Source organism: Balaenoptera physalus (genome assembly GCF_965194825.1).
Source record: "Balaenoptera physalus genome assembly, chromosome: 2".
Lineage (NCBI taxonomy): Eukaryota > Metazoa > Chordata > Mammalia > Artiodactyla > Balaenopteridae > Balaenoptera > Balaenoptera physalus.
In genome coordinates, this window is record NC_138883.1 from 75,371,275 (window position 1) to 75,388,676 (window position 17,402).

The window sequence follows — 17,402 nt, forward strand, 5'->3', positions numbered from 1 at the left end:
CGCGCGCTCCCGCCCGGCGACGCTCGCCTTCGAGCCGGCGCGCGGCCGTCGCCCTCAGGGCCGGGTCTCGAGCCCTCCCAGTGTTCTCATTGGCTCCCTGTTCCGGGCGCGCGCGACGTCTCGCGCGGGGCACGTTTCTCTCGTTCATGCGGCTCGCGCTGCCGAGCCCGACCCTCTTCAATCTCAATAAATTGTTCTTCCTACCAGAAAATAATACTCATGATATTCAAACTACCAGACTGATAATTCAGGTCTCTTCGGAGGTGCTGAGAGCGTCAGAAACAACCCAGGGTGAGTTTTATAGACGTTTTAGATTTATTGTTTCTGCTCTTGTTTTCTTCTGTTTTTCTGAAATGTATGCAGTAGACACTAGATTTTTTGATGTGTGAACCATATTTTTGACATAAACTAACACCAGATTTCTACTGCAGTTGAACACATGTCCATTTTTCAGAACATTTTCTCCTGAGGCTCCACAGAAATAGAAAAAATATTATTGTGATGGAAAAAGTTTAGTTAGAAATGTATATCCAGGAGGCTTCCCTGGTGGCGCAGTGGTTGAGAGTCTGCCTGCCAATGCAGGGGACACGGGTTCGAGCCCTGGTCTGGGAAGATCCCACATGCCGCGGAGCAACTAGGCCCGTGAGCCACAACTACTGAGCCTGCGCGTCTGGAGCTTGTGCTCCGCAACAAGAGAGGCCGCGACAGTGAGAGGGTCGCGCACCGCGATGGAGAGTGGCCCCCGTTCGCTGCAACTAGAGAAAGCCCTCGCACAGAAACGATAGACCCAACACAGCCATAAATAAATAAATTAATTAATTAATTAATTAATTTAATTAAAAGTTTTTAAAAAATGCATATCCATATCCTCTGATGAGGGAACAGTCTTCGTTTCAGACCTAGTGCCCAGTCTGCACACGCTTTTCTATCTGTGCAGGTGAAATTTTTCATATTGATTTTAAAATAAGCCCTGGCTCCATTTTTGGTTAGTTCTTCAGCTTTCACTTTTGTAATCATCCTTTTAGAGCTTAATACATTACAAAGATAACAGATGTAAATCATCAAACATTTAAAGTAGTTTTCTGGAGCAAAAACTTTAAGTGAACACCCTAAGAAGAATTTCTAAATAGTAAAATCAATCCATAGCTACATTATGATGTTACTATAAATATTAATCCAAGCACTAGATACCATGAGTTTAACTTAAATGATAACTAAAAGACTTCTCTCCCTCCCAAAATACCTTCTTTGCCGTAGATCTGCTTTGCTAGTTCTCTGATTTGACACTGCCATTAGACTTCCCTCTGATATAAACAACAAAAAAGCCATTGTCTGCAGAAGAACAGTATAATGAGGCATAGAAAATACTTGAGAAGAAAGGGTGATGGAGCAGAAGAGAAAAGTTTTCTCTATCCTTTTTTCATAACCAGTGTGGAGTTGATTCATTTGTCTGGCAGAAAGCCTGATCTTGAGGGAGAAAATAAAGAACCTGTAGTCATCAGTGATGGGAAGAAGGTAACGTAGGATGATAGTGCCCAAGAAACCAAGAGGACAGCTTGCTTGGGTGGGCCACCCCTGGAAGGCTGTACATTGAGGCAGTGGCACATAAGAGGCAAGCTAGAGAAGAGAGGCTCCCCACAGATGCCCACCCAAGCCAGCCCAGGACACCTAGGAGAGGAAGAGAGAGGTCACTGAGACACATTTTACTTAATACTTCAGTTATGCCAGTCACCACAAAAATTCAGGTCAGAGGGGTGGTAGAGAAAGACTGGACCAGAAGTCAAGAGGCCCAAACTCTAGACCCAGTTATTACTCCAATTCTCCAGTTCTCTATGAACTTGAGCCAGTTGCTTTACCTCTCTGTGCCTTCTTTTCCCTATTTATTAAAAAAAAAAAAAATAGATTAGGTAAACTTCCCTTAAGAGCTAGGATCTTGGGACTATATAATATATATGTTTCTTATAAAAATTAGTGATACTTGGGTCAAAGGTAAGCTAATTTTTAAAAAAGCAACTACTTTTGTTTTACTGTGGTCCAGTAAGTCAGACAACAGAGTTGGACTTTAGAAAGAACTGAGGATAATCTAGTCAAGACAGTGACGCTATTAGGCCTGGACCTTGACCTCCAGTTTAAGAATGAGCAAGTCTGTCCTCAACTCAAAGGTGGAAGAGAAGCAAGTCTCCCTTTACCCGCTACAGATTTTCTAAGTTTTCCTGGGTTTTATCCAGCCTCTTCTAAAGAACTGTTCAAAAAACACTACAGCCACATTGCCAGAAACTTGGTGAAAATCTTCTGCCTTCTGATAACTAGATCATTGAAATTATAGTCTCAGGGTATCATGGCAGAGCAAACAGGGAAGCAAGGGTTTGAGTTAGTGAAAATGCAGTCAACAGGACAATAAAGAAGACTGTGTTCAAGTCCAGAAATTGTGTAACCTTGGAAAAATTACTTATTGGGGAATAAGAAGAACCTTAATTTCTTCTCCTATAAAAATCTATAACCGGGCTTCCCTGGTGGCGCAGTTGTTGGGAATCCGCCTGCCAATGCAGGGGACAGGGGTTCAATCCCTGGTCCGGGAAGATCCCACATGCCGTGGAGCAGCTGAGCCCGTGTGCCACAACTGCTGAGCCTGTGCTCTGGAGCCCGTGAACCACAGCTACTGAGTCCGCGTGCCGCAACTATTGAAGCCCACGTGCCTAGAGCCTGTGCTCCGCAACGAGAGAGGCCACCGCAGTGAGAGGCCCGTGCACTGCAGCGAGGAGTGGCCCCTGCTCGCCGCAACTAGAGAAAGCCCGTGTGCAGCAATGAAAACCCAACACAGCCAAAAATAAATAAATAAAATAAATTAAAAAAAAAAAAAAATCTATAACCTAAGGCTAAGCACTGATATTTTACTACAGTAAGGGAGAAATAACTTATTTGATTTCTCCTTATCCAAGATTGTTTTACCTTTCTTAGTGAATCAATTTTCTCTATCCTATTATTCCAAAAGTGTGTATTTAACAACTGCTGTGTGTCCAGCATGATTTAAGATGCTTAATGGGGATTTTAAAATGAAGTATTTCACTAGAAATTCTAGATGGAGAGAAAAGTCGTAAACACAGAAGAAATTAAGTGACCAAGTGATTGATGCAGATATTAAGTGTTTTTTTCTAATTCTTGACAGGTGTGTCCAACAATGAGAATGGAAGAGGCCATCCTGATCAATCAAACAAATTTAGTGCCATATTTTCAGCTTAGAGGTTTAACTGTAAATCAGAATGTGCAGATGGCTGCATTTGCCACGTTCCTCATTTTCTATGTCCTGACAATGATTGGCAACATCCTCATTGTCATAACTATTATCTATGACCATCGGCTCCATACACCCATGTATTTCTTTCTCAGCAACCTGTCCTTTATCGATGTCTGCCACTCCACTGTCACTGTCCCCAGGATGCTGATACACACCTGGTCAGAGGAGAAACTCATCTCCTTTGATGCCTGTGCAACTCAGATGTTCTTCCTGCACCTCTTTGCCTGCTCAGAGATCTTTCTCCTCACTGTCATGGCTTATGATCGGTATGTGGCCATTTGCAAACCCCTGCAGTACATGATAGTGATGAACTGGAAAGTATGTGTGCTGCTGGCTGTGGCCCTCTGGATGGGGGCCCTGACCTTCCTCACCATCAAGCTGCCCTACTGTGGTCCTGATGAGATTGACAACTTTTTCTGTGATGTACCTCAGGTGATCAAACTGGCCTACACTGATACCCACGTCATTGAGATTCTCATCGTCTCCAGCAGTGGGCTGATCTCCGTGGTCTGTTTTGTGGTCCTTGTGGTGTCCTGTGCAGTCATCCTGGTGAGTCTGAGGCAGCAGATCTCAGAAGGCAGGCGGAAGGCCCTGTCCACCTGTGCAGCCCACCTCACCGTGTCACACGGTTTCTGGGACACTGCATCTTCATCTATTCCCATCCATCCACCAGCCTCCCAGAGAACAAGGTGGTGTCTGTGTTTTTCACCGCTATCACACCCCTGCTGAACCCTATCATCTACACCCTTAGGAATGAAGACATGAAGAACGCCTTGAACAAGTTAATGGGGAGGGTGGCGGGAAGAGAAAAAAAATGAAAATGTCTAAGCCCTTAAGGTGCTTGGTGCTCCAAATCAAAGAAATGCCTTGCAAAGATAAGTTACAAACCACATTTATCAAACTATATGACTTATAAAACTATCTTCTAATCCAATATCTGAAAATCATGGCAATAATTATGATTTTTAATATCTTCCACAGGCTGAAAATTGTTCTAGGCACTGTGCAATTACTTAACTCTCACAACAACCCTGTGAGGTAAGTATTATGCTTGTTTACACATGAAGAAGCCAAAGCTGAAAGAGAGCAAATAGCATGCCCCAGGTCACCCAGCTAGGAAATGATGAAGGCAGGATGTTAAGCCAAATGTATCAACACAAACTCATGTTATTTTCAATTACATCATGCTTCCTCTCCCTGCTTTTGTCTTAGGGTGATACCCAAGGCCTAAACAAACATTCAGATTTCTGGGTAGTGCTTGCCAACATCATTCACTCAGATGCATGTCTAAATAGCTTAGCAAACACTGGTAAGGCAGGCAAAGTAACTTTGCATATGACTTCAGTGATGTAGAAAGAAGACTTTGAACCACTCAAGTTACTGATATCCTCAAGTGTCCAGAAAAAAATCTTCCATAAAAACAATGAAATGGGGCTTCCCTGGTGGTGCAGTGGTTGAGAATCTGCCTGCCAATGCAGGGGAAACGGGTTCGAGCCCTGGTCTGGGAAGGTCCCACATGCCACGGAGCAACTGGGCCCGTGAGCCACAACTACTGAGCCTGCGCGTCTGGAGCCTGTGCTCTGCAACAAGAGAGGCCACGATAGTGAGAGGCCCGCGCACCGCGATGAAGAGTGGCCCCCGCTTGCCGCAACTAGAGAAAGCCCTCACACAGAAACGAAGACCCAACACAGCCAAAAATTAAAAATAAATTAATTAATTAATTAATTTAAAAAAAAAAACACGGGGATATCTTATTATCCATTCATTTGACAGATATTTACTGAGCACCTATTATGTGCTAAGTACTAGGTTTATAATCATAAAACGTATAATCACTTATGTTGCTTAGAGTCTAGTGAGAATAGAAAACAAAAATATAAACAAATTTTAATTACAAATCATGACAAATGCCATGAAAGACGATGCTGTTAGAGAGTTATAGAAGAGACTGTCTTTAGATTGGTTAGACAAGGAGGGCCTCCTTGAGGAAATGGCATTTAAGCTAAGATCTGAAAGATGAAAAAGAGCCAACCATGAGAAAAGAGAGGTGATGAACATTCTAGGCAGAGGAAATGACAGGTGTAAAGATCTATGTTCAGAAAGACTTTGACTTGTTCCGAGAAGTAAAAGACCAGTGTGGTTACAGCTTTGACTGTGAGGCAGAGAATGGTGAGAGATGATATTGGAGAAGTAAAAAGACTACTTTCATGTCCTCTCAAGGAGTTCAGAATATTTTTCAGTACAGTGGGAAGCCATCAGAATGGTGGAAGCACAGAACAGACATGATACAATTTGTGTTTTAATGAAATTATTCTAGTTATTATGTAGAGAATTTATTCAACTAAGCATTTATTACTAAACAATATCACACTAATGGCTGGGAGAAAATGCCAAGTTGAGCAAAACATGGTCTATAATCCAGCATCTTGAGTCTAGTTATGGTGACACACATTGTAACATTGTGATACATTGTACTCTGAGTGGTGTAGGCTGAGTGGATTGGATAACGGGATATGAAGAGGGTATTCCAGGCAACAATGTCTCACATAACTGTATACAAAAAGCATGGCATAATGGGACCCAGTAGTTCACTCTCACTCTATCAGTGAGAGGGACATGCTTAAATGCAGTGGGATTTCCCAGGCAATCAGTAAGGGTGTGGTCAATAAACGTGTGGGTCACATGACCCATGTCATATTTTTTATGGTACTTTTGCCAGGAAATGTGTTGAGAAGGAAATTGAAGCCATATAAGTCATTTCAGTTATACAGAAGTATGGTTATTATGGTATTAAGGTATTCTGTAAGGTTTTCTTGGCAGAACAATTTAACTTCCAGTAGAAGTTCTAATAATAGAGTAGTCTCATTCCCAAAAGTAACTCTCTGCATAGTATAAAACTACATTCATTGGGACTGGTTGGTTGAATAACTAAACTGAATTTGAGAATTATGGAATTTATATGAAATAAATGCTTTTATTATAGGAAATGGCAGACAGTCAGGAGATATAGCCCATCAAAGAGCCCAAATGGAACCGCCTTGTGCAGGAATCAGCCACACAAAGGAACACCCTCAATGTGATAGTAAGTAAGACAACGTTTCATGGCAATAACAATGGAACAATGTCATGTTTGCTTTTTTTTTAATAGTTGCTGCAAAATTTCTAATACTGCTGGTCTTCAATCACATTAATCCTCACAGCTCTTCGGGGAGCTAAAATCATTTATTCTCTACAATGGAATATTACTCAGCCATAAAAAGAAACGAAATTGAGTTATTTGTAGTGAGGTGGATGGACCTAGAGTCTGTCATACAGAGTGAAGTAAGTCAGAAAGAGAAAAACAAATACCGTATGCTAACACATATATATGGAATCTTAAAAAAAAAACAATAAAAATGGTTCTGAAGAACCTAGGGGCAGGACAGGAATAATGATGCAGATGTAGAGAATGGACTTGAGGACATGGGGAGGGGGAAGGGTAAGCTGGTACGAAGTGAGAGAGTGGCATGGACATAGATACACTACCAAATGTAAAATAGATAGCTAGTGGGAAGCAGCTGCATAGCACAGGGAGATCAGCTCTGTGCTTTGTGACCACCTGGAGGGGTGGGATAGGGAGGGTGGGAGGGAGACGCAAGAGGGAGGAGATATGAGGATATATGTATATGTATAGCTGATTCACTTTGTTATAAAGCAGAAACTAACACACCATTGTAAAGCAATTATACTCCAATAAAGATGTTAAAAAAAAAAAAAGCATTTATTCTCCAATTCACAGAAATAGCTTTTTAGACTCAGGGATAAGATAAAATGTGTTCATTAAATAAATAGAAGAGTAAAGAGTAAAATGAAGGTATCTTGACTCTTGGTTCTGTGGTTGACTTACTTTAAAGAGGAGGCAAGGATCATTATTTATCATATAGAAATTTGTTCAGCAACTTTGTAATAGACAGCTGAAGTCCTCAGGTTACAATCGTCTTCTCTGCAATAGAGTAATAATATTGCCATAATAGAAATAAACAAATAAGGCCTTAGGAATTTACTTCTGCATAAAAGGTACTAATGAGTATGAAAATCTATGCATATACAAGTCCAGAATGTAGAGGGATAATTAGATCATTTTTCTAAGTTTTTCAGGTGTGTATAGTAGTGATATCTGGGCCTAATTTCATCACAAATACATAAAGCTCTGATTTTGACTTGGGCTATATATGAAAATTGGAGGGGATTGACGATATGCTACATTTGTTTGTCAATTTGCATGTAATGGTGTTTAGATATTTTCATGAGCATCCCCCAGTTTAATAAACTGCTTCTTATTCTTTGTTCTTTTGAGTACTTTCTGTCATTTCAATCATTTCTTACCTTTCAGCCAGAGTTAGTGAGTCACTCACTCAGTTTTGTGTATGTGGATGTCCATATTATCTGGAACACAATTCCCTAAAGTACTCATAAGCATTATCTCTACAAGTCAACAGAAGTTGGTAGAATAATAACCCAAAGGCCTCAGTCAATTCTAATTCCTTTCAGATAATCAAAGAAAGATTAGATATATTTTTATTATTAAGCATATTCTATTTCATTCCATTATTTCCATTAAAATTGATATAACTATTTTATATGGCAGCTCTCTGACCATCTATAGGGTCCTCTAATCCTGCTCCCTTTGGTCACAATACATCATCATTCTCTTTACCTAAGGAATTTGCCATGGAGTCTTCTTGATTTGGACTTGCCCATTCGACAATAAATTGTTATACTTCTCCCAAAGAGTGATATTAGTTAATTCAGGAAATTAGCACTCTGAAATTATATAAATCCAAGCACCTTCTTAACTATTTTCACCTATTTCTTCATATAAATTTTAGAATATTATTGAAAATTTTACCCAGAAAAGTCCTGTGGAATTTTTATGTTGAGTAAATTAAATTTATAAATCAATTTAAGAAGGTTCATTATATTAACAATTTTTTATTCTTTTACAGCGACATGTATACATCTTTATCTCTTCACATTTTCTCAGCAGAGCTTTGTAGTTTTTTTCATAGAGGCACATACGCTTCCTTTATCGGGCAAAAAAAATCCCATATAAGCATATCTGTATTGATTTTTTTATTGCTGCTATAACAACTTTACCACAAACTTAGAAGCTTAAACCAATATAAATTTATTCTCTTACAGCTCTATCAGGTGTTCAACACAAATTTCACTGAACTAAAATCAAGATGTCAGTAGGGCTTCATTGCTTTCTCATTCTTCTTCCCAGGTTTATTGAGTACTAATTGACAAAAATTTAATATATTTAAAGTGTACAACATGATATAATAATTTGATATATGTATACATTGTAAAATGATTACCGTAATCAAGCTAATTAACACATCCAGCAAATGTGGGCCCATGAAATTGAAACCCACATTGTTCAAGGGTCAACTGTATGTAAATTAATTGTATTTCTATACACTACCAATAAATAATTTAAAATTAAATTAACAATAACATCAACAAACATAAAATACTTAGGGACAAATTTAATTTAATATGTGTGATTACAAATGAAGATGACTAACATTGCTGAGAAAAATTAAAGAAAACCTAAATAAATAAAGGGATATACCATGTTAATGGATTGAAAGGCTGCATATCATTAAGAGGTCTATTCTTTCCCAAACTGATCTATAGATTCAATGCAATCCTAATCTAAGTTCCAGCACTATTCTTTGTAGAACCATACAAACTTTTTATAAAAATTTACATGGAAATAACAAAGAATTTGAAATAGCAAAACAATTTTGAAAAAGAAGAAAGTTTGAGGGCTCACACTACATAACTTCAAGATTTACTATAAAGTAACCAAGACAACGTGCTATTGATTTAAATATAGACATATATGTCAATGGAACAGAATATAGAATCCAAAAATAAATTGACACAAAAGGTCAACTGACTTTCAACAAAGGTGTCAAGGTAACTGAATGGGGAAAAAATAGTCTTTTCAAATGGTGCTGGATCAACTAAATAGATTGAAAAAATGAATCTCAACCTTTATCTTATACCATATAACAAAGTAAACTCAAAATGGATCACAGACCTAAAATTTAAAGCTGAAACTATAAAATTTCTAGAAAAAAACAGGAAAATCTTCAAGACTTTGGTGCAGGCAAAGATTTCTTAGGACACAAAAAGGATCAAATCTAAAAGTAAAAAATTGAAAAATTGGACTTAAAGTTTAAATTTCTGCTCTTCAAAATATATCATTCAGAAAATAAAGCTGCAAGCCAGAGAGTAATAAAAATATTGGCAAGACATATATCCATCAAAGGTCTTATATCCAGAATATACCAAGAATTCTTACAACATAGTGACAAGACGACAAAAAATAATGTATGAGCAAAATATTTGAATAGGAACATCACAAAACAAGATATATGAAAGGATAATAAGCAAATGAAAAGATTCTTAACAGTAATCATTAGGGAAATGAAGAATAAAACCACACACACACTCACCAGAATGCTTAAAATTAAAGATTGACAATTCCCATTGTTGGATGTTAAACTCTTATACTTCTGATGAGAGTATAAAATCATACAATGACTTTGAAAAACTGTCTTGTAGTTTCTTACAAGTTAAACATACACTTACCATGTGATCCAATAATTCTACTCCTAGTTACCCAAGAGAAATGAAAATACATATCCAAAATAACCTGTAAATAAATGTTTATAGCTACTTTATTCATAATTATAAAAAAACTAGAAACACCCAAATGTCAATCAATACATGAATGAATAAACAAATTGTAGTATGCCCATACAATAAAATATTACTCAACAATAAGAAGGATTAAACTACTGATACCCACAAAGACATGGGTTAATCTCAGAAACAGCATGCAGAGCAAAAGAAGTCAGGCATAAAAGAGTACATACTGTATGATTCAATTTATATGAAACTCTAGGAAAGACAAATTGAGTTTACAGCGACAAAAAATCAGATGCTTGGGTTCTTGGGTGGGGATAAAGTGATTTCTGGGAAGGTGCTGAAGAAACTTTTTGGGGTGATGGAAATGTTCTATATCTTGATTAAAGAGGTGGATGGGTATACCTTTGTCAAATTTTATCAAACTGTACAATAAAATGAGTACATTTTGTGTAATTAATTTCTACCTCAATAAAGTTTATTTTAAAATAAGTTCTAATACATCTCCATCTTCATTTTGTCAAAGTACTACAAAAAGTACAAAATAGATGTAGAAATAAATGAGAGAATCACTTTCAAAGTGACTAAATTTAATTCAATATAAATAGGATAAGGCTTAAACACCTTGAAAATATTTATATTTGAAAGCAGGATTAAAACCACTATAATGTATAAAACACAGGTGTGATGTACAGCTTCCCAGAGGCAATAACCTAAAGAACAGTACAAATCAAAAAAGTAGGTTCTCTTACAACTTTACCTGTTCCTGAAACTGAGACTATGCCCTGAAGTCTATGTGTTTTTTTACTGGTGTAACTAGAAGTCTTCTTTAAACTTTTCCAGATCCTTTTTCTTTACATATTACAATATGATCTTTTCCTTTATTTAACTAGTAGTTAATAAGTCACTCTCTTTAGTGCAGAAGTCTGCCCTGCTCCATGCCATTTCACCTAACGATTTTGATTTCTTACTTTTACTCTTATTAAAGATATGACCATAATAATATCTGTAATTCCAAACCCATAATATACATGATTTCATGAAAAAACTCGTCTCTGTCTGAGATGCTTCATAGCACTTTTTACTTCCTCATTCCTCAAGGTGTAAATGAAGGGATTCAGCAAAGGGGTGACCACTGTGTAGAAGACAGATACCAACTTGTCACTGGAGAAGCTGGTGTCTGGCTGAGTGTAAATGAAGATACATGGTCCAAAGAAGAGGGCAACCACCACGAAGTGGGCTAAGCAGGTGGACAGAGCTTTCCTGCACCCTTCAGCTGACTGTTTTCTAAGAGAAACCAAGATGATGGTGTAGGAGGCGACCAAAGCCAGGAAACAGGAGAGGGAAATGGTTCCACTATTGGACACAGTCAGCATTCCTGTGAGACATGTATCTGTGCAGGCCAGCTTGATGACAGGAGGAACATCACAGAAGTAGCTATCAATAACGTTGGGGCCACAGTAAGGTAGACGAATGGTCAAGAAGGTCTGCACCAGTGAGTGAACAGTACCCGCCAACCAGAGCACAAAGACAAGCTGTACACAGACCCTTATGTTCATCACATTGGGGTAGTGTAATGGAGCACAGATGGCTACGTAACGATCATAGGCCATAACGGTCAGCAGAAAGATCTCAGCACAGGCAAACAGATGTACGAAGAAGAGCTGTGCAATGCAGTTGTCAAAGGAAATGGTCTTTCTGTCAAAAAGCAAACCCTCCAGCATCTTGGGCACAGTGACAGATGAGTGGCAGATGTCAATAAAGGACAGATTGCTCAAGAAGAAATACATGGGTGTACTAAGACGTGGAGTAAAGACTATAGTAACCATGATGAGAATGTTCCCCCAAAGGGTTAGCACATACATGGCTGAGAATGCCATGAAAAATAGTATTTCCAGCACCCAGTTATCAGTGAGTCCCAAGAAGACAAATTGAGTCACTCTTGTTTGGTTTAGAGCATCCATCCAATGAGTTTCCAAAGGATCTTGGGGGGGAAAAACATGAACGCTAATTTAGCCTTAATATTATAGGACTGGAACTAATTGAAGTGACTCTGCATTTCTATCTGAGTTGCTTATTTATTATCAGGGTATATAGAATATAAGATCAATTTAATAACAATTGCTATAATATACCCAGTATGTATCAGGAGCCATTCCATGCCCTTTATATACACCATCTTATTTAACCATAACTGCACCATGGCATAAGCATTATTGTTCCTCTCTTGCAGATAAGTGGGCTCTACAAGAATAAATAAGTTGCCCAAACCCTTAGCCACTAGTTAGCTGGCTTTTTTCATTTCAGTCTAATCCACAGGTAACACCAAATTAATATTCCAAAATACAACTCCCAGCTAAGATCATTCACTATTTCATTCTTCCTATCAAATAAAAAGTACCTTCAAAGCCTGCAACAGTCTGCTGCACATTTATTTTTCCAGTAAGGCATCTTCTCTCCAACCAAGCAAGTTACTATGCTCCAGCCATGCTACCTCCACCAACTTACATTCCAAAATCTTTGTCTGTATTTATGTTGTTCCCTCTGCTCAGAAAACACACCCTCTAATCAACTGTACTCTCCTCATCACTGACTATTAAAACACTATTCATCCTGTAAGACTACCTCAAAGAGCAGTACCTTTAAGAAAACTTAACTGATGCAATCAAATCCTATCTCTTCCCCTTCATACTTCTTTTTTATAAAAGAAAGTGTAAAATAAGATATCTGGTTTTGCTCCCCCATTAAATTGAAATTTTCTTGAAAAGCAATAGCCACATATGACTTATCCCTTGCAGCACTTAACATGACTTCTGGCACACAGTAGTTATGTGAAAGATATTTTTATTTGAACTGAACCTACCTTCTTAGGTAACCTGCAAAAGAATCCAATCCTTCTTCACAATGGAGCTAATAACTGACTTTAAAAACCTAATTTTTTTATTCTGTAATATGATTTGTCCCCTAGGAGATATTATTGCATAAACACTAAAGTTATATTACCTGTAGTTTTCTATACTGATTGGCTGGCCAAAAACTATAACAGTTTAGGAAACATTTACCACAAACCATAAAAAAGATTTATAGGGACTTCCCTGGTGGTGCAACGGTTAAGAATCTGCCTGCCAATGCAGGGGACACAGGTTCGAGCCCTGGTCTGGGAAGATCCCACATGCTGTGGAGTAACTTAGCCCGTGAGCCACAACTACTGAGCCTGCGCTCTAGAGCCCACAAGCCACAACTACTGAGCCTGCATGCCACAACTACTGAAGCCCACACGCCTAGAGCCCATGCTCCACAACAAAGACAAGCCACTGCAATGAGAAGCCTGCACACCGCAACAAAGACCCAATGCAGCCAAAAAATAAATAAATTTTAAAATATGTATATTTATATCTTGATCTAATTATTTCACTTGTAGGAATTTCCTAAGCATCCAAACTATTGAAAAAGCTAAATGCAAGAAAACATTAATTAGAGCATTATTTAAAACAACAGTCATGGAATATTTTTTTGAAGCTTAAATGAATGTAGCAAACCTGATATATAATGATATTTAAATAATATATAACTTGAATATAATGAACTGTATGCAGCCATTAGAAATGGTAATAACAAAGGATTACCAATAAGAAAAAATATTGAAATATTACGAAGAATTAAAAATGAGATAAAATTTGTTTATACAGTCTCAAAAATTTTAAATATACGTAGTGCCATATAAATGATCAAAATACATATAGTAGACTAGAGAAAATGCTGCAATACATATGATCAAAAAGAGTAATATTCCTAGTGTTCAAAGATCTCTTAAAATTTGACAAGAAAAGACAAATGACAATTAAATATGGCCAAAAAATATGAATAAGCAAGTCACAGAAAAAGAAATGCAAATAACAAATAAGTATGAATAAAAAGATGCTCAACTTCAGTAGTAGGTGAAAAAAAACAACCAACCAAATACCTTTTGTCTCTCTTCAGATTGGCAAAGGTGTAAGGAACTGAGCACTGTATAGACTGCTACTGGAAGTAGGTTTTATTAAGAGCTTTTTGCTAAATAATCAGGCAGTACCTATTAAAAATTTAAATGCCCATACCCGTAACCCAAGAATCCCTCTTCTAGGACTGTATTTCATAGAAATAAAGCAATCAGGAATTAAGGGTATATCGATATGTTTATTGAAACATGTTAGCAAAACAAGGTACTGGAAATAAACTGAATGTTTATCAAAAGAAAAATAGGTAAATAAATTTTAGTACAGCAACAATATGGAATATTATATAGCCATTAATAAGAATGAGTTGGATCTATGTATAATGACTTAAACAGTGGTTCTCAACGTGGCTGCACTTCAAAACCACCTGGGGGGGTTTATAAATTTTGCTGCTCAGGCCTCACCCCAGATTAATTCAGAATCTCTGGAGGTTGGACCCATCAGTACTTTTAAAGCTCCTTGGTGATTCCAGCATACAGCCAAGATGGCAAACTATTAACTTCAAAAAATGTCAATAATATATTGTTAAGTGAAAAGAGTGTGCTATAAATATATTGTGAACCAGGAGAGAAGGGAAAGGAGGAAGGGAGGGAGGAAGGGAGGGAAGAAAGAAGGAATAAACAAAGGAGCAAAGGAAGGAAGGAATCAAAAGAGATTTTATGGGCTTCACTGGTGGTGCAGTGGTTGAGAATCTGCCTGCCAATGCAGGGGACACGGGTTCGAGCCCTGGTCTGGGAAGATCCCACATGCCGCGGAGCAACTGGGCCCGTGAGCCACAGCTACTGAGCCTGCGCATCTGGAGCCTGTGCTCCGCATCAAGAGAGGCCGCGACAGTGAAAGGCCCGCGCACCGCGATGAGGAGTGGCCCCCGCTCGCCGCAACTAGAGAAAGCCCTCGCACAGAAACGAAGACCCAACACAGCCAAAAATAAATAAATAAATTTATAAAAGTGACAGGATGGAAAATGATATATCATGCTAACGCTAAAAAAAAAGAGATTTTATATATATATATACACACACATATATATGAATATGAACTTATTTACACATATTCAAACATATATATATACATGAATTGTTTGTATGTATTTATCCCTAAAAAGAAAGATGATATGTGCTAAAGAATACACACATATTTTAACACTGGTTACCTGTGGAAGTATAGAATTGAAAGGAACACTAGTAGCATTTTATTAATTTTTATATTATACTCTGTAATTGTTCAAATTTGTATATAAGCATGGGTTACTTTGTTTAAAAACAAAGTATTAAAAGCATGCATGGGGGGAAAAAAACAGAAAGGAAAAGAAAATGCTGACTTCATGGGATTATGAGTACATTTTTCCTTCTCCACATCTAAAAGCTTATGATATGGTTTTATTTCCTTTTTTTAAATTTTTTTATTAATTAATTAATTTATTTTTGGCTGTGTTGGGTCTTCGTTTCTGTGCGAGGGCTTTCTCCAGTTGCGGCGAGTGGGGGCCACTCTTCATCACAGTGCGCGGGCCTCTCACTGTCGCGGCCTCTCCCGTTGCGGAGCACGGGCTCCAGACGCGCAGGCTCAGTATTTGTGGCTCAGGGGCCTAGCCTCTTCGCGGCATGTGGGATCTTCCCGGACCGGGGCTCGAACCCATGTCGCCTGCCTTGGCAGGCAGATTCCTAACCACTGCGCCACCAGGGAAGCCCTTTTTTTTTAATTTTAAAAAAATATTTATTTATTTTATTATTTATTTGTTTTGCCGGGTCTTAATTGTGGCAGGCAGGCTCTTTAGTTGTGGTATGTGGACTCTTACTTGCAGCATGCATGTGGGATCTAGTTCCCTGACCAGGGATCAAACCTGGGCCCCCTGCATTGAGAGTTCGGAGTCTTAACCACTGCACTACCAGGGAAGTCCCTAATATGGTTGTATTTCTTATAAAGCAATATTCTTAAGATGGAGAGGACTTTTCTCATAAACTCCTGGTCAGCAATGCATTAGTAGCAGAGAACCAAGAGCTGTTTTGCTTTCAGCTAAGAAGGAGAGGGTAGAGACTCTTCATAAGAGCACATACGGTGGTGATTTCAAATAACTATGACCTTTGGCCGTCACCCTCTAAGCCTCAGTTTTCTGAACTGTAAAATAGGAACTAGATGCATCTTTTCTATGTGATTAGTTGTAGCAGATGCCTAGGTCTCCTGTCAAAAAGATCAACAGAGAAACCAGGGAATGTGAAGAATCTCTGGCTTTGAAGAGCATCGTTAAAAATTGAAGCTCAGGCCTTAGCAGGACCAGATGGGGTAACGCCAGCCTTTCCAGGCAGGGTGGGCTGGGAACTACCCTCAGCCTTGGCTCTGAATTAATTCCCCCCACCTAAGCGGTAACACGGGAACCCTCCACACGGTTCTGGCTTTTCTCAGGAGGCTGTCAGCCTCGCCCACCCACCTCATCTCCTGCACTGTTGGCTGCCCAGCTTCCAGGTGTCTGCTCCTCTGGTGAGGCGGGGCCGGTAGATGCTCTCCTCAGCTCCTTGCCTGTGTGGGCAAGTCAGGCTCTAGGGCCAGCAGAAATCCTCACTTGAGGGTCCCACTGAGCTCCCCGGTCAGAGTGCTGCAGCTGAGCAGATAGGCTGCTTGGGAATACTGCTCAGACGCTGCAGAAAGCCTTCTTGGAATCTGACATGTTATCACTTTGGGACCATTGGCCAGCTGCTCCTGACTTGGCCACTTGAAGGCTCAGGCTGTCCCAGTCGCTGAACTGAAGAGAACCAAGACTATTAGCATATCTCTCACCACCATCAATGCAAGGTATTTCAATGAAGAGTATCCGGAGGACAACTACAAATCCCACACTGTCATGTGCAAGTTCTGAGGAATGGTGGAATAACCCAATGTGTCTGGGTGACCTGTGGAGACAGCTGAGACAGCTACAACAGGGCAGTAGTGGACACCAAACTCATAGCCCATCTTCCCCAGCCGTGTGGCTGACAGGGTCTTGGTGCTCCGGCCGGCTGTCAGGCCTGAGCCTCCGAGGTGGGAGAGCCAAATTCAGGACACTGGTCCACCAGAGACCTCCTGGCCCCACGTAATATCAGTCGGCGAGAGCTCTCCCAGACATCTCTGTTGCAACAACCAGCAAGCTCCAGTGCTGGACACCCCATGCCAAACAACTAGCAATGCAGGAACACAACCCCATCCATTAGCAGAGAGGCTGCCTAAAATCATAATAAGCTCACAGACACCACAAAACACACAACTGGATGCGGTCCTGTCCACTAGAAAGACAAGATCCAACCTCATCCACCAGAACACAGGCACCAGTCTCCTCCACCAGGAAGCCTATACAACCCACTAAACCAATCTTACCCACTGGGAGCAGACACCAAAAACAACGGGAACAATGAACCAGCAGCCTGCGAAAAGGAGACCCC

At 39.3% G+C, this 17,402-nt stretch overlaps 2 protein-coding genes across 2 annotated transcripts; one reads left to right on the forward strand and one right to left on the reverse strand.

Moving 5' to 3' along the window:
* Positions 1–154: 154 nt before the first annotated feature.
* Positions 155–7,621, forward strand: LOC309656233 (olfactory receptor 4E1-like). Its single transcript, XM_082452482.1, is given in 3 exon segments — positions 155–291; positions 3,167–3,911; positions 3,914–7,621. Coding segments are annotated over 2 exon segments (933 nt in total). The 5' UTR covers positions 155–291; positions 3,167–3,178; the 3' UTR covers positions 4,114–7,621.
* Positions 7,622–8,476: 855 nt separating this feature from the next.
* On the reverse strand, positions 8,477–17,084 carry LOC309656235 (olfactory receptor 4E2). Its single transcript, XM_082452485.1, has one exon. It carries the CDS (start codon positions 11,959–11,961, stop codon positions 11,035–11,037), a length of 927 nt encoding a protein of 308 aa, XP_082308611.1. The 5' UTR covers positions 11,962–17,084; the 3' UTR covers positions 8,477–11,034.
* Between the last annotated feature and the right edge of the window lie 318 nt (positions 17,085–17,402).

What these genes read in the sequence shown, in the direction of transcription:
- LOC309656235 (XM_082452485.1), bottom strand. Translation starts at nt 11,961, where the DNA reads ATGGATGCTCTAAACCAAACAAGAGTGACTCAATTTGTCTTCTTGGGA.